The sequence below is a fragment of the Dipodomys spectabilis genome, unplaced genomic scaffold (genome assembly GCF_019054845.1).
Source record: "Dipodomys spectabilis isolate Male_0828 unplaced genomic scaffold, ASM1905484v1 ptg000019l, whole genome shotgun sequence".
Classification (NCBI taxonomy): domain Eukaryota; kingdom Metazoa; phylum Chordata; class Mammalia; order Rodentia; family Heteromyidae; genus Dipodomys; species Dipodomys spectabilis.
Window position 1 is genome coordinate 11,578,646 of NW_024870696.1, and position 27,861 is coordinate 11,606,506.

At 39.0% G+C, this 27,861-nt stretch overlaps 1 protein-coding gene across 2 annotated transcripts in view; it reads right to left on the bottom strand.

The window, feature by feature from the left end:
• Rgl1 (ral guanine nucleotide dissociation stimulator like 1) overlaps positions 1 to 27,861 on the bottom strand; it is a 159,054-nt gene that overhangs the window by 76,187 nt on the left and 55,006 nt on the right. For both annotated transcript variants that reach the window (XM_042674286.1, XM_042674285.1), the window contains exon 3: positions 955 to 1,163. In XM_042674286.1, the coding sequence (XP_042530220.1) occupies positions 955 to 1,163 (209 nt within the window). The remainder of the gene's footprint in view (positions 1 to 954; positions 1,164 to 27,861) is intronic.

The window sequence follows — 27,861 nt, forward strand, 5'->3', positions numbered from 1 at the left end:
ATTAGAAGCAAATAAAGTTAATCGAGTTAAAAGGAGTGAATATTCAATAAACCCAAGGGAAGCACCTTGTCTATCTCCTCCCTTCTGCAAGAAACCCAGGATATCCAGATTTAAATGAGGATTTTCAGGATTCTAAAGCAACTGTTTGGCTGACAGTTATTTCTCTCAGTACCAAGTCAATTTAATGGTACTTTAATTTTTTTTAATTAAGAAGGGGGAAAAAAACCAAAAAGGTTGTTCATTTGTGCATTACAGTGAACATTACTCAACTGTACATGTGTCTTAACCAAATGGATTAAGAGTGATATTTCCGAGTTTATCCATACATTAGGCAATTCATGGTGATTGTTGACAGTTATCATCATCATGATGACTGACACAACTATCAGCTTCCTGTAGTTTTAAGATTTGAGCACCACATCTTAATGCAGATTAGCCTATTTAAGATTCCTGGTCAATAGATTATTTATAGGAGTTATATACAAATCATGCACATTTTGAATCGAATTCTGTAAAATTAGAAATTTAGGCTGGCAAATAAGAACTGAACCCTACAAACAGTTGAATCTAGATTTATAATATCTACTTTTAAGTCTTTGGTGTGCTTGTTTTGGTTCGGGATTTGTTATTATTGTTCTTTTGTTTGTTTTGACATTGGATCTCTCAGTCACCCAGGCTGGACCCACTTACAAATCTCTGGCCATATCCTTTGAATACTGGGATTTCAGGTATGCACAGTCAAGCTGGGCTTTTGTAGATTATCAGTGAGATTTGTTTCCCCAAGGCAGACCATATAAGTGGCTCTTGAATAATCTTCATGTCATTTGTTCCAAAGGTCCTCCCATTCAATCTATCTGCCTCTCAGCATAGCGTGTGCATGATTCAGAACCTTGTGCGTCCTGGCTGTGGGCAGCCTTACATTTCCTCCCGACCCTCAGCCCTTTGACTCCTTACCTGTCCAGCAGCAGCTCCAGCACTTCTTTAGTGGATGCAAAGCCTCTGTAGGTTGACAGGAAGATGCTGATATAGGTAAAGTCATTGTCCCCAAAAGCAGTCAGCAAGTTCTCCACAAGCTTCTCCAAGGTGCCAGCTTTTATGGTCCTAATCTTACAGGTCTCATACTGACTGACTGTGTGCCCTGGAGGCAGCTGGTCCCCTTCAACCTGTATGATAAATTCATGATTACCATCAGAAAAATTGACGCCCTCATGGAAAACTGAAAACATTAAAATAAGGCAAAGCCCTAGTTTGGACTTTCTCCTTGCTCTTATTTAATTTCTCTATAAGTTATATAAAGCAATGCTGTCTCCTATGAGTGTCGGGTGGTAGTCATGGTGACGAAGGATATGAGTATGCGTGTTCCTTTCCTTTCTAGAAGTGCAAGCATTACTTCATACTGGTTCTATTTGCATCCACTTACCCTCCCATCATAAAATATGTGGCATATTTTATCAGTGATGTTTTCTATGATCGCAGGATTGTGCTTAGCAAATGTCACCACTCAAATCTCTTTATATTATTCCAAGGAAAGTTTTGAAACTCATTCTCAGAGACAGCTCCTCTGGTGGTGTGCCAAGGGAGTCAACCCATTGTGGTACTGGGAGCTGATTGGTAAAAACGTTTTAGAACTTGTGTGAGCCCACTGACATCATGTTCATATTTCTCAAAACCTTGGGTATGGTACACTATGTTCTCCATGGAAACCTGTGGCTATCTAACTGTGCTGATATCCCTTAGCCCACTGGAGGCTGCACATAGTCTGATTCAAATCATTATCAACAGAGTGGGCTGAGAAGCACTTATTCCAAGCATCCCTGGGTTCATCTGGGGGAGTGATGGAAAGGATGGTGTGCCCAAGAGAATTACTTTCAGGAAACTTGCAATGTACAAAGGAAAGCATTTAGTCCTAGGAACCAGCTGTATCAAGAGAATAAAACTGCAGATAATATTGCTAAATATAACTTTACATTCATAGACATAAGCTATAATGCCTAAAAACTGGTGGTAAAATGTAAAAGCTTAAAAACCAAGTATGAGGGAAGAGGATTAAATTGAAGGAAAGTATGGATGTACTTTGCATTGTACAATAAGTCTGTACCTGACAAATTATAGCTGTCTGTCCTAAGCATTAAGATGAATGTCCTACCAAGAAGAGATCACTTTAACAAATCTTTTTCTGAAGCAAATCTTAATTTGAAATGATTTTTTTAAAAAAAAAAAACTACCATTCTTTGATTTGTTGTGTTTCTGGGTCTCTAGTAAGAAAATTTTGGCCTGTGCCAAGGAGACCTAGGGTTTCTCCTATTCCATCCTGTAATGTTTTCAGAGTGTCTGCTTTGACTCCGAGGTCTTTGATCCATTTGGAGTTGATTCTGGTGCAGGGTGATATATAGGGATCTAGCTTTAGTTTTCTACAAGCGATTAACCAATTTTGCCAGCACCATTTACTGAAGAGGCTGTCTTTCTTCCATTTTATTTTTTTAGTTACCTTATTGAAGATTAGATGGCTATATGTCTGTGGGTTCATTTCTGGGTTTTCAACTCTATTCCATTGGTCCTGAGGTCTGCTCTTGTGCCAGTACCAAGCTGTTTTGATTACTATGGCTTTGTAGTAGAGTTTGAAAGTTGATACTGATATGCCTCCAGCACTGTTCTTTCTGTTAAGGATTGTTTTTGCTATTCAGGGTCGTTTATTGTGCCATATGAATTTTTGGATTGCCTTTTCTATTTCCTTGCAGAATGAGGTTGGAACCAACCCAGATGCCACTCAGTAGATGAATGGATCAAGAAAATGTGGTATATATACACAATGGAATTCTATGCCTCCATCAGAAAGAATGGCATTGCCGCATTTGTTAGGAAATGGAAAGACTTGGAAAAAAATTATATTTAGTGAAGTAAGCCAGGCCCAAAGAAACATAGGTCCCATGATTTCCCTTATTTGCAATATCTAGTATATGTATGAGTCAAGCAGAAAAGGTCAGATAAGTTGATGTTAGGCGAAATGAACCCCAAGATAAGGACTCAAATGTTTTTTCTTTCTTGCTATTGTTTCTAACGTATTTACAAGATGATTTCCTTGTTGCTTTGTATGTCCCTCCCCCACGGTATAACTCCTGCTTTCACTGTATTTGATGTTGGTATAATTTGTGGAGGGGAAGGGAAAAAACAAATTGTTTAAATAGGGATACAGGTGGACCCATTGCAACAATTAGATGTATAAGACATTATGTCAAAAAATGAACTTTATAACTTTGGTGGGAAGGCAGGGGTGGTAAGGGGAAACAAAGGAGGAGGCAACAATGCTTGATAAGAAATGTATTCATTACCTTGGCTCATGTAATTGTAACCCCTGTATGGTATTTTCACAATAAAAAAAATTATTAATAAAAAAAAACACCTGCCAGGCAGTTTATTCTAAGTTGATTTTTTGTATTAGATTTTCTTAGATATAAAAATTAAAGAAGAGAAAAAATCTCTCTGATGATGTTAATTGGGATAATTGTGTTTACTAAACTGTACTTTCAGCTTTATCATAACCTGCTCTGTCAGAAGTTAAACAAATGGAAGGAAATTAACTAAGGTATTGCTTCCCGAAAGATTCAAGTGGTAGCTACCACTTTTAAACTAGTTTTGTCATCCTGTCTAATTGGTAACAAGAATTAATATTAGAATTCCAACTTATATAGTGTTTGTCTTCATTTTTTTAATGTTTTTAAAAATATTTGAAGAACCTCTTTTTCAGATCTAGCTCATGAAAAATACCAAATGTTTCTTTAGGGTTCTTAGGACTGTTGACTCAGATCAAGGCCTAATTACTATTTTTTCTTACTCTATACTAGTTTTAGAAGAAGTCCAGTGTCAAGTAATATCCATGTGTTTCCCAGAAAAATCTAGCTAACTTAAAGTAGAAACAGTAAGTGAAAAGGTATATGGTTTCAAACTCTAATTAGATTTTTAATTATTTGGTGCAGTATTGCTTTAAGTTCATGTTGTAAAACAGCAGTGCTCACAAAAGGTGCTGTGGTCAAGATTGGAGACTCCCGAGTTCATGAAAGGCAAAGACACTTCTTTATCGCAGCTTTTCTTAGCCCTTACAGTGCTAACGTGTCATTAAGGATATGGTGCGTGACATTTCTAAATGAATTTCCCTTTATTCTTGAGCGTCTTTCAGCATTTTGGAGTGAACATACTTCAGAAAAATGTTGACTTGGTAAATCACTAAAATGTGCTTAAGATTTAATTATATTTACCACTTTTCACTTGAAGCAAAGAGAGACTGAGACATTATAAACTATTTTAATTTTTATATTCAAACATCCATTTCTCTTTGATCTCTTTCTTAATAGAGCACTAAAATGAAAGTCTGTTTTATATTTTTTTATTTGAACACTTCAAAAGAAGTGTTCAAAATAATTACCTGCTTATATATTTTTAAAAAGTAACAGTCAAAAATATGTGTGTGTGCCAAGTGTTAACAACACAAGGAATAGCTTCTCTGGAGTTAGGGATATTCAAGTTGTAATTCTAAATCAAGCTTCCTTATTTTGTGGTAATGCCTCCTTATTTTGTGATAATGATGGGGCTCCCTTACTCAACAATGTGAAATTTAACAAGTCTTCTTTTATTTTAAAATACAAACTCCACTCTAAAACTAAGTCTTTCTTATTGAAAGTAATGACTTCTTGAAAGAACTAATTTTTCACTAAGTATTTATGTGACCAAAAATTCAAACCCAAAGAAAAATGCTTGTCAAAAGACCTGGTGGAGTAGCTCCCTTTCCTGCCAGAAAACAGATCTGGCAGGAAGCCAGGGTTCTCCCTTGGGAATGGAATTATGTTTCTCATTAACCCAGTCGCTTCCCTTCAGCCATGCTTTCATTCTTAAAACACACACACACACAAACTCTCAATGTATACACATGATTCTCTTTCATGCTTTGATTCCTTGGTGTTTGTATCTAACAGAATGGCTAATGAAGTATGTTTAATATTTAGATTTTAAAACTCTGAGCCAGGAGCCAGTGGCTCACACCTGTAATTCTGGCTACTCAGGAAGCTGAAATCTGAAGAATCAACAGTTTAAGGCCAGCCCACTAGACCCCATCTTCTAAATAAGCAGCAAAAAGCAAGACGAGAGGCATGACTCAAATAGTCAGAGCACCTGCTGAGTAATCATGAGACTCTGAGTTCAAACTCCAGTACCAGTTCCACCAAAAAAAAAAAAAAAAGTCATTCTCTTCATGCAATGATTGAACACAATGACAAAATCATAAAAGGGCAAACAGATTTGTTGTTGTGCTAAAACTATTCTCCTAAAAAATAAATATGCAGGTTTATGGTGTCAGAATGTTTGCTTTAATGTCATTTTCTATAGATTTACTAAAAACTCTACTGTCTATTTGCTTATTTGCAATGCCAGGAGGGAAACCAAAATTTTTAAGATGAGTTCTAATTTACCAAGAAAGATTTGAGACATTGCACAATTTTCAGAACAATATTTTTAAGTTATCTATTTGCTATTGAAGTTATTTTGAGATGAAGTAGTATAGAAAACACACACACACATGCTGACTGGAGAAACTAAAATGTTACAAGCTTCACTTTTAAAGCAAAAAATTCAATAAGTCTATAATCCTTTTAAGAGACTTTAGGACCTGTTTTTGTTTGTATTAGCTTAATAACTTTGAATTAAACTTGGAAAGAAAAGGGGAGGAGCTCTTGGCAGACAAACGTTTAATAACTCAGACTTAGGAAAGGAGACGTGGAGGGCTGCGGCTGGCCCATGGGTTAGCACGCTAACAGGAAACAGCTCAATGTGGATTCAATCAGAGGCCATCGCCTTACTGACAAGATCATGATACCAAGGTCATAAGAACATTTCCTGACTGGTTCTTTTGGTCAATCTTCCTGTCATTAGAATTCAGTATTTTTAAAAACAAACAACAACAACCAAAAAAAGGTCTAACTCCTATGGGATAAATATCTACAATTCTGCCCAGGTGTCCTAGCTGTGCAATTTCAGAATTACCAATATTGTCACTAAGAGGAGGGAAAAAAGTATGGGAGATGGAATACACCATTTTTCTCATCTGTTTCAAGTCATAGATAAATATTCTTTCATTTTCTAAAAAATAACTCTTAATAACTCAAGTGTTTCAAATCTGGAGGAAAAATCTCCCCATCAAAATAATTCTTTCAGTCATCTGACACTGGAACGGAGAAGGCTGGGGTCCTCCAAGGCTTGCCAGGCTGCATTGCGTCCATTCTTAGTCCCTTGGGCCTGGGTACCCGAGGAAACAGGGAGCACTGTGCAGTGGCCAACACCCCACAAAAATACCAAAACCCAACTCCACATCTTACAGACGTCAAGGACACGCACATTGCTGTCCCTACCTGCGTCCCAAGCACCAAGAGTGTATTTTGTACTCTTTCCAACTGCCCTCCACCTACTAACCATCCAGCAGCAATGACACATAAGTATGAGAAATTCCATAAGCCAACTCACAAATACAATCTTCACATCTCCCCCTATTAACCAAATGCATATGTTCAATTTCCTGCCACAAAAAAAACAAAACATGTTCTCAGTAAGCACCATGGATGCATGACCCAAGAAGGAGCACGTGGTGAGGCCAGCACATCTGATTACCTAGGAGCTATGTACATTTTGGCCATTCCGTGATCTAAAGAAGATACACAATCAGATAGAGCTACCACTGCATTGTCTGAACTTCTACTTGAGGCATGAATCCACTTTTTGCTAGGTAAACATAGCAGAATAAAATTTTAATTTCGGATAAATTATTAAATAAGAGAATAATTTGGGGGAGTGTGAGTATGTCCTGCTCAGTATTGGGGACCTAATTGTAGTTTTAAAGCATTATGTCTTATTTATCTGAACTCAAAATATAAGTGAGATACATATATACATATTATTGATGACATACAGTACTGTAATATTAAATGGGGTGTGGGGAGGGAGGAGTGCGGGGATGGGAAAGGGAAACAAAGGAGGAGGCAACAATGATAAGAATGTACTCATTACCTTGCTAGTGTAATTATAACTCCTCTATATGGTATTTTCACAATAAAAAAACTTATTAATAAAAAATAGAGAGAGAGAGAATTTGAGGCATCTCTGGGGACATATCATTAGTATAATCCAACAGATAGATGACACTTAAAACTAGGGAGAAGCATGTCAGTTGGAACTATGTACAGATTCCATCCACTAGGACAGATTCACTCTTCCAGGCAGAGTGTGCAAAAAAGGAAGAGTGGTAGGCTGAGGATGGCATCTGAACAAGTAGCAGCCAGTTATGAGGATTTTGAGAGTAAAGAAAGCAAGAGGCACCAGTGGATACAGCAAATTCACATGGCACCTAAGCTGTGGTGGCATTTCTGGGCAGAGAACCCAGAAGAAAGCATTGCCAGTTTCATATATATTCATATATATGTATATCTCCATATACACTTATGTATAAAATCTGTATACATATGCCAACATATGTGCCTTCCGTCTAATTATGCAAGCATACCAAGGTCTTGCCAATGGAGCTGGCTTGGAGCACTTGCAAGCGCTAAGTGTATCCTCCTCAACTCCATGCTCAATGGCCTCATGTTAGCAGTGTGAATTCAACCGTGACAGAAACATCTACATGGTGGAAATTGGGAAATGTTATAAATCAAAACTTTTGCTTTATGAGCCTACTACTGCTTAAGAGTCCTCCTGAGTTGTTTCATTGGTAAGTTCAAGAGAGATCTGGGGCTGGCTCCGTGGTAGAGTGCTTGCCTTGCATGCATGAGTCCATGGGTTCAATTCCTCAGCACCACATAAGCAGAAAAAGCTGGAAGTGGTGCTGTGGCTCAAGTGGTAGAGCCCTAGCCTTGAGCTGAAGAGCTGAGGGACAGTGCCCAGGCCCAGAGTTCAGGCCCCACAACTGACAAAAAAAAAAAAAGTGATCTTCATGCTAATAAAACATATCTCAATGTAGCCAATCTAGTTGCAGTTTTGTTGCTACTATGATCCTCAATCATCTTATACAAGATGGAAAATTATGCCTCTGAATATGAAAAAGGGGAGAGGTGAAAAAAGAAGAGGCTTCAGCCTAAATATAATAAATGAAAAATTATAAAATTCTGGAGTTGACCTTGCTTGAAGTCACCCATTAGAACGAAGCCATACAACCATGTTTCTATGCTGAGTAAGTACCCTTAGTCCTCAGGAAAACACTAAGGGAGTTACAATAACAAACAAAGCTGTGTTTTATCAGACAGACTCCCAAACCCTCCCCCATCCTGTCTCAGCATGGTTTCCTAGATCACCCCCTGACTCCAGGAACCCTCCTAAGGAAACAGGAAGTTGTTTTTCCCTCTCCTGAAAAACAGTTGTATTCTTGGGGACTTGATTCAACATTAATCCATAACAGACTTTCTTCTCTAGCACAAATCCCTATGTCTGAACATGTTGGTGAATGCTTGAAAGATTCCAAATCTTCCAGCAAGGAAATTTAAAAGTCAATCTATTGTCCGAGTTTGCAGAGTACCTTGTTCATCTTTATGACTATAAAATTCCAAATGTTAGCTGGACATGGCTGTGCATGCCTATAATCCAAAGCTCAAGAGAATGAGGTGGGAGGATTGAAAGATGGAAGCCAGCCTGGGCCACATAGCAAAGCCCTTTCTCAAGAGAAAAGGAGAGGGAGATGGAGGAAGGGAAGGAGGGGGAGGGAGGGAAAGGGAAAGAAAGAACTGCAAATGCTAAAATGTTAATAATGAAGATGCTACAATTTTATCTACGATTTATTTACATGTCTTCTTGTATTTTGTTCTTTGTTTTCTTGAGACAGGATCTTGCCATACCGCCCAGGCTAACCTCCTTCCTCAACATCCTCAGTACCTGGGACAGGTGACAGATGCCACCACTGCGTTTCCCCTGGCTTCCATTTCCAAGGTCAATTTAGTATAGCACCTAGGACAAAAGCTTAAGCTTTCATTATCTTGATCTGCTACCTCTTAAGAAAACTCATACTTTCTGAAGAGTTGCCTGGAGAGAGGAGAGATTGAGTTAAAATAGTCACTGTTAGAGTTCCTAAATAACATTGCAAGTTGTTGTCCAGGGAAACTTCCAAAATCCACAACTCTCTTCTTTGTCTCTCAAAGACTCTGCTGTCCGAAGTCTGCCTACATTGTGGTCCTAGATTGACAGGTGCCCAGCTTTCTGGAATCCACTCCATTTATTGTGCAGCCCAGCCAATATCTGTCTATAATGTCAGCAGGAAGTCGTGAGCTTCCTTTGACCTAATAATCTCTGTCAATGAATCCACCCATGAATGGAAAATGCTCCCCACAGCCCAGAGCTTTCCTAGCAAGTCATAAATCCCACAGACAGCGCCATGAGGCTGGCTCTTCTTGTGGGATAGGTAGCTGTTCTTCCACCCATCCTAGGTACAGGGAAGGGGTAGTAACTGCCTGATGTTTCCAAACTTGAAAATGAAGTTTTAGTTAGATTCTTATTCTGCAAAGTCACTTATTAAGAAATCCCTCTCTCCTCCCCATTTTCCCAGGAGATTAGCTCACTTTTCAGCCAAGTAAATATTTCCCACTATTATTATAAAAATAATCAAGTATAAAAATCAAAGCTCCATTATCAAAAGTCAATAAAAATCTTTACTCCCAAGACTTCAGAATTCAAGTAATGATGTTTTCAAGCTTGTTTCTTCTCCTCTCCAAAACTAAATATTAAAAGCCTGTGTGAACTCAAAAATTTAAATGCCAATGTAACTGAACTGTACACACAAAGCTCAGGGACACAAGGTCTTTGGCAAATGCCTTCCCAAACACTGTTTGGCACAAGTAATTCCCAGTCTGTATGCTCACTAGGACTGGCTACTGAAAGAGCAAACAGGTAACTTTCAAGCACATTATTAGGTGATCAGTGTAGGGCAGGTGAGAAGTTTAGGTGTAAAGTTTAGTGCATGTTGACTACATCTCTCTGAGGATACACTGAAGTAAACTGGCATTTTTCTGAATTGGTTTATCCTCCTTAGAGCTGTAACTCAATTCTAGCAAAGCCGTCCTTCTGCCCTAAATGAAGATCAAGAAATGAAAGGGATAACATGTATTATTGAGTACTCATGGAACCGATGTTCAAACCTTTAGGTCTAGGAATTGTCATCTCACTGGAGGAAAGTAGTATTAGAAAAAGTGAGGGGTCTCACCTATAGTTATCTAGCTATTAAGCATAAGCATCAAAAGCAGTGTATAAAATCAGCTCTGTTTTTCTATCTTGATATGTCGCATAATAAAACAAAGCAGTACAGTACTGGGTACTCCATTTCCATATTTGGGAACCCAAAACCCTTAGAATCCAACAGCCCTGGAACTGCACCATCTCATAAGGCTGTTTTAAGAGATGAAATTACATAGTAGATGCAAATGTATACTGCAATGTTACAAGTTATTCAGCATTCCACAAATAAAATAAAATGTTATATATTATAATAAAACCTTTTCTTTTATTTTCTTTTCCTTACCCCAATTACTTTCACCAAAAGGTAGGTCTTATTACATCAAATGCTCTTTATGTTTAGCATCTTACCTCTGAACACTGAATTAAGTCTAACACTTAGGGTTACAAATACTATTTTAGTGCTATTTTGGAGCCAAACAAAAATCTCTCTCATTATTTCAGTTTCTTACATAAATAAATAAAGTCTAAGACAGATAGGGGTTGGTGGTGTGGCTCAGTTGGTAGAGCACCAGCCAATAAATAAAGCATCAGATACCAAATTCAAATTCCAATCTTGGAACAACAAAAGAAAGTCTAAGAAAGACAAATGACTTTACTCGAAGACTGAAAAAAAATGTCAGTAGCAAAGTCAGTAGCTACAGTAAAAGCTATGCTCATTCAAAATAGGAATCCATGGAGAGCAATAGTCTTCTGTTCTGATTTCCAGATTATCAATTAATTTGCCTAACTGCTACATTTAAGAATATTCTAGCCGGGCACCGGCTACTTAGCTACTCAGGAGGCTGAGATCTGAGGATCATGGTTCAAAGCCAGCCCAGGCCTGAAAGACCATGAGACTCTTACCTCCAATAAACTACTAGAAAACCAGAAGTGGTGCTGTGGCTCAAGCAGTAGAGCGCTCGCCTTGAGCTGAAGAGCGCAGGGATAGTACCCAAGCCCAGAGTTCAAGCCCCACGACCAACCGGAAAAAAAAAAAGAATATTCTATAGTCAGAAGAGGGTTCCCTTCTATTTTTATATAGGGAAATGAAAACAGAATGATAATATAACTGATGATAGGATACAGACAGATAAAGAAGCAGGCTTATAAACGACTCTCTAAAAAATAAATAAAAAAACAGAATTACAGAAATGGCTGACAGCTAGCAAAAATTACCTAAAACAGATCCAATTTCTCCAAACAAACAGAAATTGATAAAGTACTCATTCCACAAAATATTCATGATCAAAATATATGTGTAAAAAGACATGTACGCCAATTGTAGAGAAAATATGTATCCTTATAACAATATGCTTTCATCATTCCTTCCCATGACTTTTGACTTTGATGTGAGTCAATAAATGCAGTAATCAGAAAGATAAAATAAAAGGACTGGAACTCTATAAAGGAAACAAAGGCTTTCTAATGTTTAAAATCTAATAGTACAGATTATAATGTGAATTGCTTTCAATTCATTACTAGTATGTTTGCCATAGATGTCAAGTAAATAAGCAGAAGCCTTAAAAAATTGGTTCTGAAAACAAGATAAGATTTCTTGCAACCCTGGATTCAGTGCTAAGGATGGCACGCAGGAAAGAAAACATAGCAAGAAAAGAAAACATAGCAAGGAACTAGATTTTGTTCCTGGTTCCAGATCAATTAATTATCAAATTCTTGCTAGTGCTTCCTGTGTATTTCAGCTATGGGTTAGTATACTCTTAAATTTGGTTGGGTTGTTGTTTGTTTGATCCTAAAACCCTTGACTATATTAATTTGGCAAATATTTAAGTCCTTCTTATGCAGCTGCTAGAAGCCATAGATATAATAAAGACAGACAAATAAAGTTCCAAGAGATCACCCAGGTAAGTGTATTACCACTATAATTAACTAAGTAAGCAAATTCATGAGCCAATAACTGACTAGCTTACACTAATGGGGCCCAATCTCTTAGAAAGACAGTCTTCAAGCTACCTTAGCCTAAGAGTTGTATGCTCCTATGCTAGAAATACCATAGAGAGAGATACAGTATTCTGATTTCATTACTATATGCACATATAGAAAGATTATAATAAGACCAATTCCTTCTAATATCCTGTGTTAAGTATCAGCTGTAGATGGGATCATTTACCAGGTGGGTAGAATCTACTTCCTCAGCCATAGTTTCCTTTTGATAACTCCCTGATAACTTACCAATGAGGTAAGTTTGTAAACATCAAATCAAACTTGCTCTTAAGTGAAGGTACAAAGATAACAAATCATACAACTCATTCAGAAAACAGTTCTAAAGTTTTAGTTATAGTAGTTTGAATTCCTGAGTAAAAAAAAATATTTTAACACTACTCTTTTTGTATAAAGTATCACCAGGAAGCAATACATACGTAAAGACTTAATTATTTATCCCCCTGAATACAATAACAAGTCTTCAAGAGACTGGGGTACTGGGTAAAAGCACTGACTACTGAGACCTTGTTCCAATAATTCTGATAAGAAGGCCTAAAATAAAGTCCAGCGATCTGCATTTGACCAGCATCTTAGGTAATTTTAAATGTAAAAGATCCACTAGCATTTGAGAAATACTGTCAAGAGCACAAAAACAAAAATGAATAAGGCTTATTGATGGATTTATCCATTAGTAAAAAGCTGCTTAATTAACATAAACTTAGTCAACTGATCTCTCAGTCTTAGTTTCCTCACCTATAAACTAAAACCTTTACTTCCTTAACTCACCTTTATGACTTTTTTAAAATGTGGGATATACTTTGAAGTGTTTGAGATCAAAAAACTACATAATAAGTAAAGGTATTGCTAACACTCCTGTTTGTGATCAAGAAAACCCTGCAAACTTTGCTGTTTTATGTAATGAAATCCAACAGGTTTTCTTGCAAAAATTAAAGGAAATAAGATTAGCCTTTAGAGTGTGCCTCTGCTTCATTACTCTTCTCGCTGGCTATGGGTTCTATGGAAATGTGTCAGTACTTCCGTTGTCCCTAGATTTCTCCAGGCACTGCAGATACCTTCTTAGAAATGTCTGCCATGAACATAATTTCTCAAGAATGACAGTAACAGTGGGTATATGCCTGTAATCCTAGCGACTAGGAAAGGAGAGATTAAGAGGATTGTGGTTCAAGGAAAATGTGCAAAAGTTAGTCCAGCAGCTGGACATGGTGGTATGTGCTTGACATCACAACTACATGGAAGGCTAAGATCAGGTGGATGACAATTCCAGGCCACTCAAGGCACAAGGTTGAGCCAGGCACCGGAGGCTCATGCCTATAATCCTAGCTACTCAGGAGGCTGAGATCTGAGGATCTCGGTTCAAAGCCAGCCCCAGCAGGAAACTCCATGAAACTCTTATCTCCAATAAACCACCAGAAAACCGGAAGTGGCGCTGTAGCTCAAGTGGTAGAGCACTAGCCTTGAGCTGAAGAGCGCAGGGATAGCCCTCAGGCCCAGAGTTCAAGCCCCACAATCGACAAAAATAAAATAAAATTTTTTTTTAAAGTTGGCAAGACCCTATTTCAACCAAGAAATGCGTGCTTGCCATCCCAATTTAAATAGGATTATGCTGCAAGCTGGCCTGGTGAAAAAGGAGCTCCTACCTCAAAACAAACACAAGCTTGGCACACTGATGACTCACGCCTGTCATCCTAGCTAGAGATCTGAGAATCTCAGTTCAAAGTCAGCCCAGGCAGGAATATCTATGAGACTCTTATCTCCAATAAACCAGAAGTGACACTGTGGCTCAAGTGGTAGAGTGCTAACCTTGAGCTGAAGAGTTCAGGGATAGCTCCCAGGCCCAGAGTTCAAGACCCACAACCGACAAAAAACAAAACAAAATTTAAAAAAAAAACACACAGAACAAAAAGGGATTAAAGGTATGGCTCAAGTGAGATAGTGAGATATAATATCTGCCTTGCAAAAACAAAGCCCTGAGTTCAAATCCCAGTATCACCAAAATAATTAATAATAATGATAATCATTATAAATTTTAAGTTTTGTATATAACTCAAAATAACCTTATTCTTTAGCTACGAAAATGGAATGGTCAAAGAGGCCAAGTGGCTTGTTCTAAGTTATGCAGCTGTGAAGCAGAAAAGCAAGGACTCAAATTTAAGTGTCTGGACCCAGAGTAAGACTCACCACTTTATCTCATCTCTCCTAAAGTTCTCCCGAAAATTTACTAGTTCCTCAATTCAATATCGGTCTTCTTCCTCATTCCCATTGTCTCTGCTTTAATTTTAGATTACATGCATAATAAGGAATGGGAATGCATAATAAGCACCTAACTAGTCTCACTTGCCACTTCAACCAGTGATTGGTAATCAAAATGTTCTTTCTAAAGCACAAATCCTTCTTTAGGATAAAGTCAGGTACCTACAAAAGATAAAGATACCTATTGGCAATTCACTTCAGGCACATTCTCAACAAAAATGGGTGTGTAGATGCACTAAAAGACATGGACGAGCAAACTGCAGCTTTACTCAGAACAACAAAACTCTTTCCACATTTTGTTGGTATACTTACAGGATTTTCCACTAGACTACTCTTATTTATAGGAGTCCTATCTATAGCTATAGCAGATACATTTCAATACCCCCAGGGATGCCTGACACCAAAGACAGTAGTGAACTTTGTCATTTAATGATTTCCATCATAACTAAGTACTTATGAAGCAGCCAGAACTTTTGCAGTATCAAGTGCAGCCACTAAAGAGATACAAAATTGCTTTGCAATTTCATAAATAGAAGAATTATACTTACCATAGATCTTAGCAACCTCAGCATACTTTTTATTCTTGCTTTATTGAGGAGAATTTTGCCTTTTCATTTAAAGGAAGTGTATTATAGCTTCTCTTTGGCACATCCAATCACCCAGCATCACTACCCTTAAGTTTGGGGATAATGAGTGTTACTTGAACACATGCACTGCAACATGACAGTCAATCTGATAACAGAATGGCTACCAAGCGGCTATTGGGTGGTATTATAGATTGGGTCTTGAATGCCTCCTAAAGGTCCCTATGTTGAAAGCTTGGTCCTCAGAAACAGAAATCTGATTAACACACAGTAGGGAACATTACATAGCATGGATTCTCTGGCTAGAGACCTTATGCTGGCCAAAATGGCACACGACTTAAACCTAGGAATTGTTTATTTCTGGAATTTTCCATATAATATTTTCTGACCAGGAAGGGCCATGGATCACTGAAACCACAGAAAATAAAAGTGAGGATAATGAGGAACTACTGTTTTTCCTGGGGAATTGAGACTAATTACAAATCTGAAGACAAAAAGGTTGGTATATTTGTATCTCTAGAAATTTGTCTATAACCATGTCAGTAATAAACACTTCATAAATAGCAATTGAATAAATAGTTCTATGAGGTTCTAAATAGTGATATTATGTTCCCTAAAAATAGCAATTGAATAAATAGTTTTATGAGGTTCTAAATAGTGATATTATGTTCCCTAAATTATCTCCAATTGGTTTGTCCAAGTTCAGTTAAATAAAACACTATACACAAGTAAGACGTCTAGATATGATGCTTGCTCATTATCTCCTATTGACTAAAATAAATACTGGGCTGGGAAGAGGGCTCGGTGGTAGAGTGCTTGCCTTGCATGCATGAGGCTCTGAGTTCGATTCTTCAGCACCACATAAGTAGAAAAAACGGGAAGTGGCTCAAGTAGTAGAGAGCTAACCTTGAGCTGAAGAGCTGAGGGACAGTGCCCAGGCCCAGAGTTCAGGTCCCAAGCCTAGCAAAAAAAAAAAACAAACCTCTTTTAAACTGTTCTTATGGTACCCACAGTGATCCTTTTAAAACAAATCAGAAGCCTGTGCTGGTGGGGCATACCTGTAACACTAGCTACTTGGGAAATTGAGATCAAGAGGACTGAGGTTCTGGCCAGCCTAGGCAGAAAAGTCCACGAGACTCTATCTCAATAGAAAGAAGCGGGATTGGATGGCCCTTGCCTCCAGCTACAACAGAAAGCCTAAAACAGGTATACTCCTAAACAGGAAGTGAGGCCCTATCTCAAAATAACCAGTGTAAAGCAGAAGTGGAGATGTGGTTCAGCAGTAGAGGGCCCGTTTAGGATACACAGGCCCCTGAGTTTAGATCCCAGCAGTCCAAAACACACACAAGCATGAACACAAACACACACAAGTCAGGATCCGCACAATGTTGGGGTCAGTACAGTGATTCATACCTCTAATCCCATCTACTCAGAAGATAAAGCTAAGACAATTATAGTTTGAGGCCTGGGCAAAAAGTCAGTAAGGCTATCTCCACAAGTGATCCAAGCAAGGTGGCTCACAACCATGCCTATAATGCAAGCTAATCAAAAGACAAAAGGCAGGAAGATCATGGTTCAAAGCTAGCCCAGGCAATAAGAATAAGACCCTATCTGAACAAATGCTAAAGGACTCAGGGTATGACTCAAATGATAAAGCACAAGCACAGGAGCCCTGAGTCCGTGCCCCAGTACTGCCAAAATAATAAGGGTAACTTAAACAATAAAATAACACAAATCATGTCAGGTCACCTCCCTCCTCAAAACCTCCCACTGACTTCTCAGCACAGTTGGAAATAGCAGTGGCCTTACCGATTATGTGGCCATTCTGCCTATGGCCTTGAACTCACCACCCAAACCATTTCCTTCCCCGACCATACTGGCCTTCATGCACTTCTTTAAACAGGCAGGCTCACTCCCACCTATAGATCTCTGCGTTTGTTCCTGCTGTCTAAAATGCTGTTGGATCCCATCACGTTCTCATGGTTGCTCCCTTGTTTGGGTCTTACGAGCAGGCAGTGCCTCCTCAGACAAACCCCTATAGCATCACTAGCCACACCACTCATCTCCTGCCACACTGAGCACATGTCTAGGTTAACTCCTTCATAGCAGTAACCTGTTCATGTTCTGCTGTCTGTGGTGCCTTTATCTGTCCTGCTCAGGGTTCTATGCCTGGTGCACAGGTGTGCCATACAATGTGGCTCAGCAAATGTTTATGGTAATGAATAGAAGTAGTGTAATTACACTGCATATTGTGGGGAGAGGGTTGTTTGTTTTTTTTTTTATTTTGGTTGTTTTAGGTGTGTGTCAGTACTGGGGCTTGAACTCAGGGCCTGGGCACTCTCCCTTAGTTTTGTCACTCAGGCCTGGTAGTCTACCACTTGAGCTCCACTTCCAACTTCACAAATATTCCTGCCCAAGCTAGCTTAAACCCATGATGCTCAGATCTCAGCCTCTGGAGGTGTAAGCCACTGGCTGGCATTGCTTTCAAATATTCCTTAAAAGTATATGAAAGAATGATGGAAAGGGTGATGTTTATCAAGACACACTGTACTCATAATCTGACTTGTTGAACTGAACTCCTTTATACAACTACTTAAAAACTCCATTTGAAACTCCATTTCCCCCTGAAAAACATAAAAATGTTTCCTTCTGAGCTAATAGTCTTAGGTAAACAAAGTTAACCAATGCAATCTCTTCACAGCAACTGAGAACTAAATTTATTAAACTGAGAACTAATTTATTAAACTGATTGCTCTGAGCTCTTCTGGATGACAATCTGTTCTATATTTGGTTATCATGATTGTAAAAGTTACTGAAAATCATAAGATGCTTTTACTCTTCAGAACTCCTTTCCCATCAAGATTGAGATTCTGAATCAAGCTACAAATCACACAACAGCCTCTCATCTGCTGTGGTACACATTGCACTTATTGTTCTAGCAGCTGTAAATGCCTTTGAGCCAACTGCTTGACTTAAAAACAGGGTGGGAATGTGCATTGGTTTGACTTCTTACAATTCCAAGTGGGAGTATCAGAGAAATGAATGCATGGGCTAATCAACCAGCTACGTGATCTACGTGTAAATAAATACATTGCAAGAAATCTACTCATGAGGCATTGAACTACGCATTATCTTCCAACACTCTGTTCACGAAAAATGCCAAGCAAACGAAGTCAGAATGTCCTTTTGATTGTCCTTTTCCTCATGCCAAGGTCTAAACCTTGAACATGAAGAATACTATCTTGGTCTCTGAATTTATAATATGTTTTCATGACTGAACTGGTATCCTAACATCTTAGAACATTTGTTTGCTCTTTATAATAAGGCCCTTACACACGGCATGAAATGTTTGTGGCTGAAGGTCTACTATGTCCCCTCTTAGCCACAAATCCTACTTGCATTCATTTATTGGCTCAGAAATATTTATGTAGCTACTATTGTTTAAAGGACAGGAATTATGCTATGAGTTAGATGTAGTTTGCCTCCAAATCTTTATGCATGAGGAGGTAGGTCCTCAGTGTGGTATGTAAAGACAAGATGGGACCTTAAAGAGGGACCTTAATGGGAGGTCCTTAACTCACTGGGGGCATGCTCTTAGAAAAGACTGAGGTCATGTTTGTGGGATCCTGAGTTGTCCCTATGAGAATGAGTTGTTAAGTAGGCTTGCCCTTCCCTTTTAGCTTTCTGTCTTGCCATGATGTCCTCACAAAGATGAGCTGAAGCTCATGCCTGAACCTCCAGAATTATGAACCCAATAAACTCCTTTTCTCTATAAAGTACCCAGCTTCAGGTAATTCATTACAGCATCAGAAAATGGACAAACATATTCCAGACACTACTATAGAAAGCTAACATTCAAACAAAGACAAGCATTGGATAAATTAGCCATTAGTTGTCTAATGGCAGTAGAGTGTAATGTCCCTCCAAAAAAATCAAAACAGAAAATGAGAGATCAGGATTTGAATCGTAAAAATCAAAGTTTCATTGGACAAGCTTATAATAATGAATAAGTGTTCAAGTAAACAGTAAGACAGAACATTTCAAATAAAGTTATTACTTTTGCACATTCCCCAAGGTGACTTGGAAAGCTAGGAAGACAGACAAAAGGTGATGTGGCCCAAGGACAGAGAAGCAGGGGAGAGTGGCAGAAGATAAACTTAGCGGGAGAATTTGATCTTATTATCAGCAGAACACCAGTCAAAGGCATTTAGCAGGAGATTATATCACAATCAATACAGAGGTCAATATGAATATATAACGACAAGACCAGGCCTATACTCAAACCATGTCTAACCCATAGCACCAATAAGAAATAGCTACCTCACATGACTAAAACTATCAAAGTCAAATTTTTTAGATTTTTATATGAACATGCCAGTGATCACAGGACTATGAGAAAGTATAACTGTCTAACTCAAGCAAAACACAGGCTTCTCTTGCCCAAGAGTTGTAATGGTCATGTTACCAGCAATAATTACATGTTTGTATTTTCAAATAGGAATTCTCCTCTGCCATTAAAAAAAAAAAGTTGCAACATTTCCCTTTCCAGGAATGTGATTTAACTTAATAGCTAAGCTAATAATCACGAGCCGCTTATTTGGTGCAAACAAAGAAAGCACTGTCTCTGCAAGTGGGCACAATGGTCCTGGATATGAGGTGGATTTCAGGGTCTGTTGAGAGTGATCATTCTGTTCTGTAACCCACCGGGGCTGCGTGACAGCATTACATAACTGCATAACTCCATAATGCCTTGTCGTTCTAATTGAAGCGGAGAGGCCTGCCTTTACTTCCAAAAGCTTTCCCCCTCACTCCCACAGCCTGTTGAAGATCCCACATTATACTGAGTCTCCGAAATCATATACACAGCTATGGTAGTCAGTGTAAATAATGAAAGGTGAAGAGGGGAGAAAATGTTTGCTTGTTTTCCCCAAAAGGGGAAAGCAACTATGAGAGAGAATATTAAAAGAAGGCAGGCTGGACATACTACATTGAACTCCTTGGCTTTTAGCTCTGCCTTCATCGAGGAAGACATCGAACACTTTTCAAATCTTTCTCAGTTGAGACTTGATATGTACCCAATGGTCCTTCAGAAGCATTTACTGATCATTTTGCCAGAAAGTTATGACAGGCACAAACAAGCTACCAATAGCAAACAGAAAGGCATTGCCAGTCTGTATGCAAAACCAGCAAGAGTTAAGTGATTAAGTTTAGCCACCAAATATTTCTCTGTAGCTCGGGTATCTCGGAGAATAGGACAGAAGGAGCTCATACCTTCTCCATGCCTTCAAGTAGATCTGGAAGACCACTGTCCAGGGTGAAAATAAGGTTGAGAAAATAAAGTCTAAAGAACCATTACACTAGCTTGGCGGCAGTGGCTCACACCTGTAATCCTAGCTACTCAGGAGGCTGAGATCTGAGGATCGCGGTTCAAAGCCAGCCGGGGCAGGAAAGTCCATGAGACTCTTATTGCCAATAAACCACTCGAAAATCCAAAGTGGTGCTGTGGCTCAAGTGGTAGAGAGCTCACCTTGAGCGGAAGAACGCAGGGACAGCGACAAGCCCAGAGTTCAAGCCCCATGACCAACCAAAAAAAGAAAGAAAGAAAGAAAGAAAGAACGAACGAAAGAAAGAAAGAAAGAAGCATTACATTGAAGTGGAGTAATAGAAATCTTTCATGAGGGAAATTAATGTTCAATAGAGGAATTATTTCCCCAAGAAGGGATCCTTTAGACACCGACATCTTTAAAACTTCATTTCTTTTGATGGAATTGTTTCCAAAGTGCTCTTTTACTGCCTTCAAAGCAGTGACTAATCCTTCATCCAAAGCTCTAAAGACCACCAATCACTATAAGGCAATGCCGTATCTGTCCCAACATAGACAGACATAGACGTGCTTATTGTAAAAGAAAAAAAATCCCATCTACCCCCACATACTTTTCTAGTTCTTTTGCTTAGCAGTTAATCTTCATCTCTTTTTTACATGCATTTATAGAACTAACCTTTACAGTATCTTTCATCTGCTAGCTGCTATTCTAGACTTGGAAAACAGAGGTGAAGTATGTCCATATGTAACCTAAAGTCTAATGCAGGGAACAGCCCATCAAAATGAAGCAATCAATGAATGAACATGAGGGTATGTGTCACGGTGATGTTAAGGAGCATGATGAGGAAAGGAAAGAATTATTCCAGCGTGGGTAAGGGTTACAGTTTAAATGAGTGGTTAGAGAGTCCTTCACCAAGGTGCTTTACATTAGGTTTCTCAGGTGCTATAAGCAGTGTATGTGCTTCTACAAGCTCCACTCTTCAAAGTCGCTACTTCTAAGTTGTGGACTAAGAACTTCATTCTGACTCTAGGTAAGTCACTTGCTTTGTTCCACAGTAAGAGCTGGCATTGTGATCATGAAGAGTCATGGCTTCCTTCCTGCTCTTTGCCAGGAAATGGAACCTGCTTGGGCTACTCAGGGAACTTCTTTTTGTTTTTGTTTTTGTGTCAGTGGCTCATGCCTGTAATCCTACCTACTCAGGAGACTGAGATCTGAGGATTGTGGTTTAAAGTTAGCCCACGCAGGAAACCAATTAATAACCAAAAAGCCAGAAATAGAGCTGTGACTCAAAGTGGTAGAGCACTAGCCTTAAGCACAAAAGATCAGAGACAGCAACCAAGGCCCCAGTTCAAGTCCCAAGACTGGCACCAAAAAAAAAAAAAGAAAAAAGAAAAGAAAAGAAAAAAAAAGTCTCATGGACTTTCCTGAGCAGGCTAACTTTGAACTACAATCCTCAAATCTCAGCCTTCTGAGATTACAGGATTACAGGCATGAGCCACAAGTGCCCAGCTTCATGCTAAGTTGTTAAATATGCTAAAATAAAGCGAGAATGCCCAAAAGTCAGAGGATATTTCTTGTTTTTAGAGTACATAGACTCTTCGACAGCTCAAAACTTTGCCTCATTGCAGTACAGCACAGGGAGGCCAGTCGGTCTCTGCTCCCTTCCTGACTCCTGCTCTCTGCCTTCCTTCCTTAAACTGTGACATGGCTCAAGCTTGGCTCTCAACTCTCTTCCATCTTCCATGTTTTTCATATTATTCATCCGTATTTCTTAAAGCATCCTTATCTCTTCTCCTCTGGAAGCGGTTCCCACGCAGTATGTCTACAATTCAAATCATTGAATAGCTACCATCCCACAGCACAAGGAAAGCCTTTTCAAGAATGCCTGTCTGCTAATAATACCACTATGTTCTTAGTTCAGCTACACCCAAAGCCTTAGAATTATTATCTTCAACATCTTCTTGCTGCATCAGCTGTCACAATTATCAACGCTCCTGTTTCTGTTTTCATCTACTCTGCTGATACGAGGAAATAAGATATTTACTTCAGACATAATGAACAATGATTGCTGAAGGGTTTATAGAAACCTTGAGGGGGAGTGCTGATGTCCCCACACAGCTATTAGCCGTGTATGGAAAACCCTACACAAGCAATGTATTTTTAAATAACTATGAACTTTATCTAACAGTAAAGAGGTTTCAAGAGAGAGGGAACAATTATTTCAAAAATAAATGAAATAAAGTTTCTGAACAAATCAAAGTACTTGGAAGGGGTTTCTGTTCTAAATGCTCATACACAGGGATCTTGGGCTCAATGACACCCTTGTATTTACGAAGTTAGCCTGCTTTATACAGTTCATTATAGTAGCAGAGCACTGACTAACACAGTGATTGTCCAGGTTTTCTAGTAAGAGATAGGAAGAAGGCCCCATAATTAAAGCTGTATGTATGTTTACATATCCAAAATGTAAATGCATTAATAGTTACGAAAATTAGCAATCATGACAAACCAAGTTTTACATGTTAATATCAAGTAAAAGGAAATTTTTCAACAATTCCAGGACAGAGCATAAGGAAAAGAATGGCTCGCTACAGATAGGTGGGGTTAAGGTTTGTAAGGGAATAAGTTTGTTAACTGATAACAAAAAGAAAGCAGAACTACTTCACCCCTCTTATGGTTCTATCTTACCTATCAAGGAACAAGACCTTTGAACTGGAAAAGGAAGGAAGGACCAACATAGTGAACAGGAAACTAAAGCTGAACTTAGATCATTAAAAAAAAAAAAAAAAAAGTAGGGCTGGGAAGGTGGCTCAGTGGTAGAGCACTTGCCTTCCATGCATGAGGCCCTGGGTTTCGATTCCTCAGCACCACATACGCAGAAAAAGCCGGAAGTGGCACTGTGGCTCAAGTGGTAGAGTGCTAGCCTTGAGCTGAAGAGGTGAGGGACAGCGCCCAGGCCCAGAGTTCAGGCCCAAGGACCAACAGCAACAACAAAAAAGTACTTGGTCCTTTAAGTGATTTTGTGCCTCTAGAGAGATATATCTGGGAAGGGCATAGAAAGCACCAGCAGAAGTGACCATAGCAATGATTAATGGAACCTTCACAGAAACAAAGTCAAAGGGGTGCCTAAGGATGGCTACAAGAAAGAAAAAGTAACAAACTTTCAGACAGGACTTAAGGTAGACTAGACACAATAGATAGCATTTCTGCCAACTGCTGCCAAAATTTCAAATATGATATGCTAGTGATGACCACTAAGTATATGAAATCACTGTAAAAAATCACAATCATATCCAACTTTTCTTCCTTTTCTGACCAGGCACAGGCCCCATGGAATGCTACAGATGTGAGACTAACAGACTTCAACCAACCATTCCACCATCTCCTTTCTTGCATCACTGTTGATAGGGATGGAGGTCTATAAGTTGAATGTTAAGGAGTCAATTAGATTTATATCCAAATCAGATTGTCAAAGCATGCTGAGTGATGAGGACATGTTAATTGGTGACTGTTACAGAGAGAGGAAATATATCTAGCAACCTAGAACCTCTCTAGAATCTCATTTTATTAAGTTGAAAGTTATAGCCCACAAGTTGGTTTGCAAAATAAGAATTTAAGAAGGCTACAGAAGCAGGGGAAAATACTAAAATAATTAAATTTAGTAAAAATTAAATACTTTCTATAGTTAGATTCTATAAAATGTTATAGATCTTATAACATTTTATAAATTCTCTTAGCACAAGGTTAGTGAGACAGTTCAATGAGACGATACAATCCTACTTTTAAAAAGTCTTTGCTGAATTTAAGACGTGAATTTACAAAGAGACCTCCCTTAAGTTTCATACAAGACACAGTTAACAGCTAGACCTATTTGAAATTGCCAATGTTTGGTCCATTTTAACTTAGAAAATGGTGACTTCATACACTTCTACCTACAAGTTTCAAGTGGTATACAAAGTTCAAATTACTTGGGAGTGCAGAGAGAGGGAACTACGCACCTTTTGGGAGAAATGGGAGGAATTCATGGAAGCAGCAGAATGAGAGCTGGACCTGGAGTGATAGATGGGATGTAAACAGAAGGACATTTGGGGAAAGGAGGCCAATTTAGGCATTGGCAACAGTGAGAAACAAGACCTTTAAGACAGGAAAGAAACCTGGCTAGCCACAGTGCACCGTAGGCAACTGAGTCATAGGAAGAAAGCACACCAGGAAGGGGGATTGGAACTTGACTTTAGAGGCCTCAAGGCTAATGAAGTCAGTGTTCAGACATTCTGAGATTTATCCAACAAAGGCCAGAGACAGCATGTGGCATATAATCAATGTTCAAATTTGAGTGAAGAAGTGATTGAAAAAAAATGAGTGAAGTGGTCGACCTAATCTAGCTCCCAACTGCCAATCTAGTCTGTCCTTAGGGTTTCTATTTTATTTTTCCATCCTATGAAAGGCCTTGTAGGTCGTTTAGTGTAACACCCTCAAAAATTCTGGGTGACTACCAACAGAGCTGGAAATTCTCAAGCCAAGTAGAGGTCAAAGGCTGCCCGGCCCTCTGTCAAGACCTAGGGGAATCTAATTCACCAGGGCGAAATCTCCGAAGAAGACTTCGGTTCAATGACTCTTAAATGTTTTGCTTTGGGATTCTTTCCTAAGAACAGATGTCATCCAAGTCTACAAGTTTCAGAAACAAATGTTTGGTGGCTTTTGTGGGCAATTGTTTTTTTTTTAAAAAAAAAACCAAGCATGTCTAAGGTATAATTTTAAAGAATCTGGCTCCAGGGGGGGAAAAAAAAGTTTAAGTATTAGTCACATGTTTCACATTTCTTGCTCTTTCCTGCCAGTTTTTTGTAATTAAGAAAGGAAAAATGGGTCAGCCCAAAAGAATTTTTACAACTGTCAGAATAAACACAGAGCCATGTAATGCCATAAACTTCAATGTTTGTGTCTTCCCCCTCTTCTCACTGTTTTTTTAGTATTCCTTCTTCAGAACCCAGCCAGAAGCACAGGCTGGTGACTGCCTTAGGTCTTTGTACAGTAAGGACATCTTTCCTGCCAGGCTGGGAGAAGGCAGATGTGATGTGGATACAATATAGGTCTCTTCTGATTTCAATAGGACACTGTGGAGAGGATCTGAGTGTCACAGTCATCCCTGTTCAGCCCTGTGGGACTCCAAAGTCGCTAAGAAACCACCATGCTTCTTAGAAAGCATTGCTATCCATGAGACCATTTTGAAAAAGTCTTCAAGAAGCAAATAATGGCACAAATGTCACTCTTGGCCTCCAAGGGTGCTTTAGTGTAGAACATACAGCTCCTGCCTGCAGTAGGCAGCCATCATTCATTCCCCCTTCAACTCCAGCAGTCTCCTGAGTGGCTGCTGATTTTATGATGAGCACCCATGTTGGGGTTAGTGAGAAGGTTCCATGACTGGCTTTTACCCACCAGACTTAAAGGTTGTGTTATATTGCTAGTTCCATGCTTTCTCACGGAGCTGACCAGGCCTCTTGGCAGTGCTTCATGTTAAATAAACACACCACCCCAGAATACTGACTTTTAAACATTTTAATTATGATTCACAGCAAAAAGGAAAAAAAAAACATTTTACATGGGGCCCAGTCCATGCACACATATGTTTAAAACAAAAAGTTTCCCAATTATGCCATTCTGATCATCTCTATTCCCACTACTCCATTCTTTTCTAACTTAAAAGTTGTAGAGTTTTTCTTTTTAACCTCCAAGTGGATTTAGGAACCACTCAAAAACTACAATCTGTTCTTTCTTTTTTGTTTTTGCTGCTCCTGGGCTTGAACTCGGGGTGTCCTATTTTCCAGGCTAGTTTGCTCAGCTGGCACTCTACTACTTGAGTCAGGTCTTTAGTCCAACATCTTGCCAGTTAATTGGAAATAGAGACTCTGCTGCCTAGGCTGGCTTCAAATAACAGTCTTCCAAGTCTCAGCCTTCCAAGTAAACAGGATTACAAGTGTGACTACCAGAGCCTAGCTTTTTGTAATCTGTAGTTTGAAAAATCAAATAAGGCCTAAGAGCAACACTATTCAATTGAAATATAATGCCAAGTAACAGGTCAATATTAGCTGCCACATTAAGAACAGTGAAAAGAAACAGGTAAAAATTATTTTAACAATCTGACTTATTTAACTTATCTAGAATAACATCATTTCAACTTGTGATCACTACAGAAAATCACTGAAATATATTACCTGTTTTTATCCCTAATCTGGCATGAATATTACTTGGACAGAACATCTTAATTTGGAGTTGCTACAAAGGCCTAGACGTCTAATATCCACCTTGAGCAGCCAAGCCCTACAGCGTGCTTGACCCACAGCACTCAGTCTCTGGACCCAGACGCTCTCTGGGAACGGAAGGAAGAGCGCCATGCACTCCTGTGGAATCCCCCTGCACCACGTATCATATGGTCTCTCCCCCACCTACCTCCCCTCCCACCATCCACCTCTCCCCCTGCACTATCAGCTCTGTGCAGCCACAGTTCTGGTTACAGAGGGGAAATTTCACATGGAAAACGAGCAGTAAGAAGGCTTGAAAACCAATAAGAAGCTTTATCGTCTTGAACTCTTCAAATGGTCCAAATGCATTTCTGAGGTATGAGAAACACAATGAATAAAGCAAACAAGTCAAACTAGAAAGTAACTTTTAGAGAATTTGTCCTAAAAAAAATGACTTGTTGAATACAAAACTGAGAAGTTAGCACGACTGCAACTATGTAACATAAAAATCTGTGCCTGTGAACAAGAGCAAGAAGTCAAGAAGGAAATAAGCAAAAGCCAGAACTGTATTATCAGGAGTAGAATGATATTTGTTCTTCTTTTACAAAAGGTATCAACCTTTGCATCACGCTTTTAAGGCTAACATGGCTAAAAAGTGCTTCCTCTTTTCCAAAGTGAACACACATCCAATTGGATGCCTGCACAGAGAAAAGAGGAAGGAAATGATCAAAGCAGTCAGAGAAGTATCTGATTTTAATAGAGCTAATCACAGTTGGGACTATCTGAATAAAAAGCACCTAAAAACATCTAGAATTCTGGAAAACTGTGGCTTAGAATTCTGGAAAACTTTGCAAATTGGCAAAAAGTAGAATTTTTTTTTTAATGTAAAGTAGCAGCCAGGCATGTTGGCTAACACTGTAATACCAGCCACTCAAGGAGGCAGAGATCAGGAGCATCGCAGTTCCAGAGTAACCTGGCTAAAAGTTTGCAAGACTCATCTCAATTAACAAGCAGGTACAGTGGTATGCACCTAACATTCTAGCTACATGGGAAGCACAAATGGGAGGATCACTGTCCAGGCCCACTGGGGCATAAATGCAAGACCCTACCTGAAAAATAACCCTAGTAAAACAGGGTTGCATTGTGTGTCGAGGGGTAGAGCAGCTGCCAAGGACAAAAAGTCCTGAATTCAACCCCCAGTATTTCTTCCCCCCCCCCTAAAGAGTAAAAGATAACAAAGTAATGTATGAGAGGAAAGAGAGTAAGGGTTTT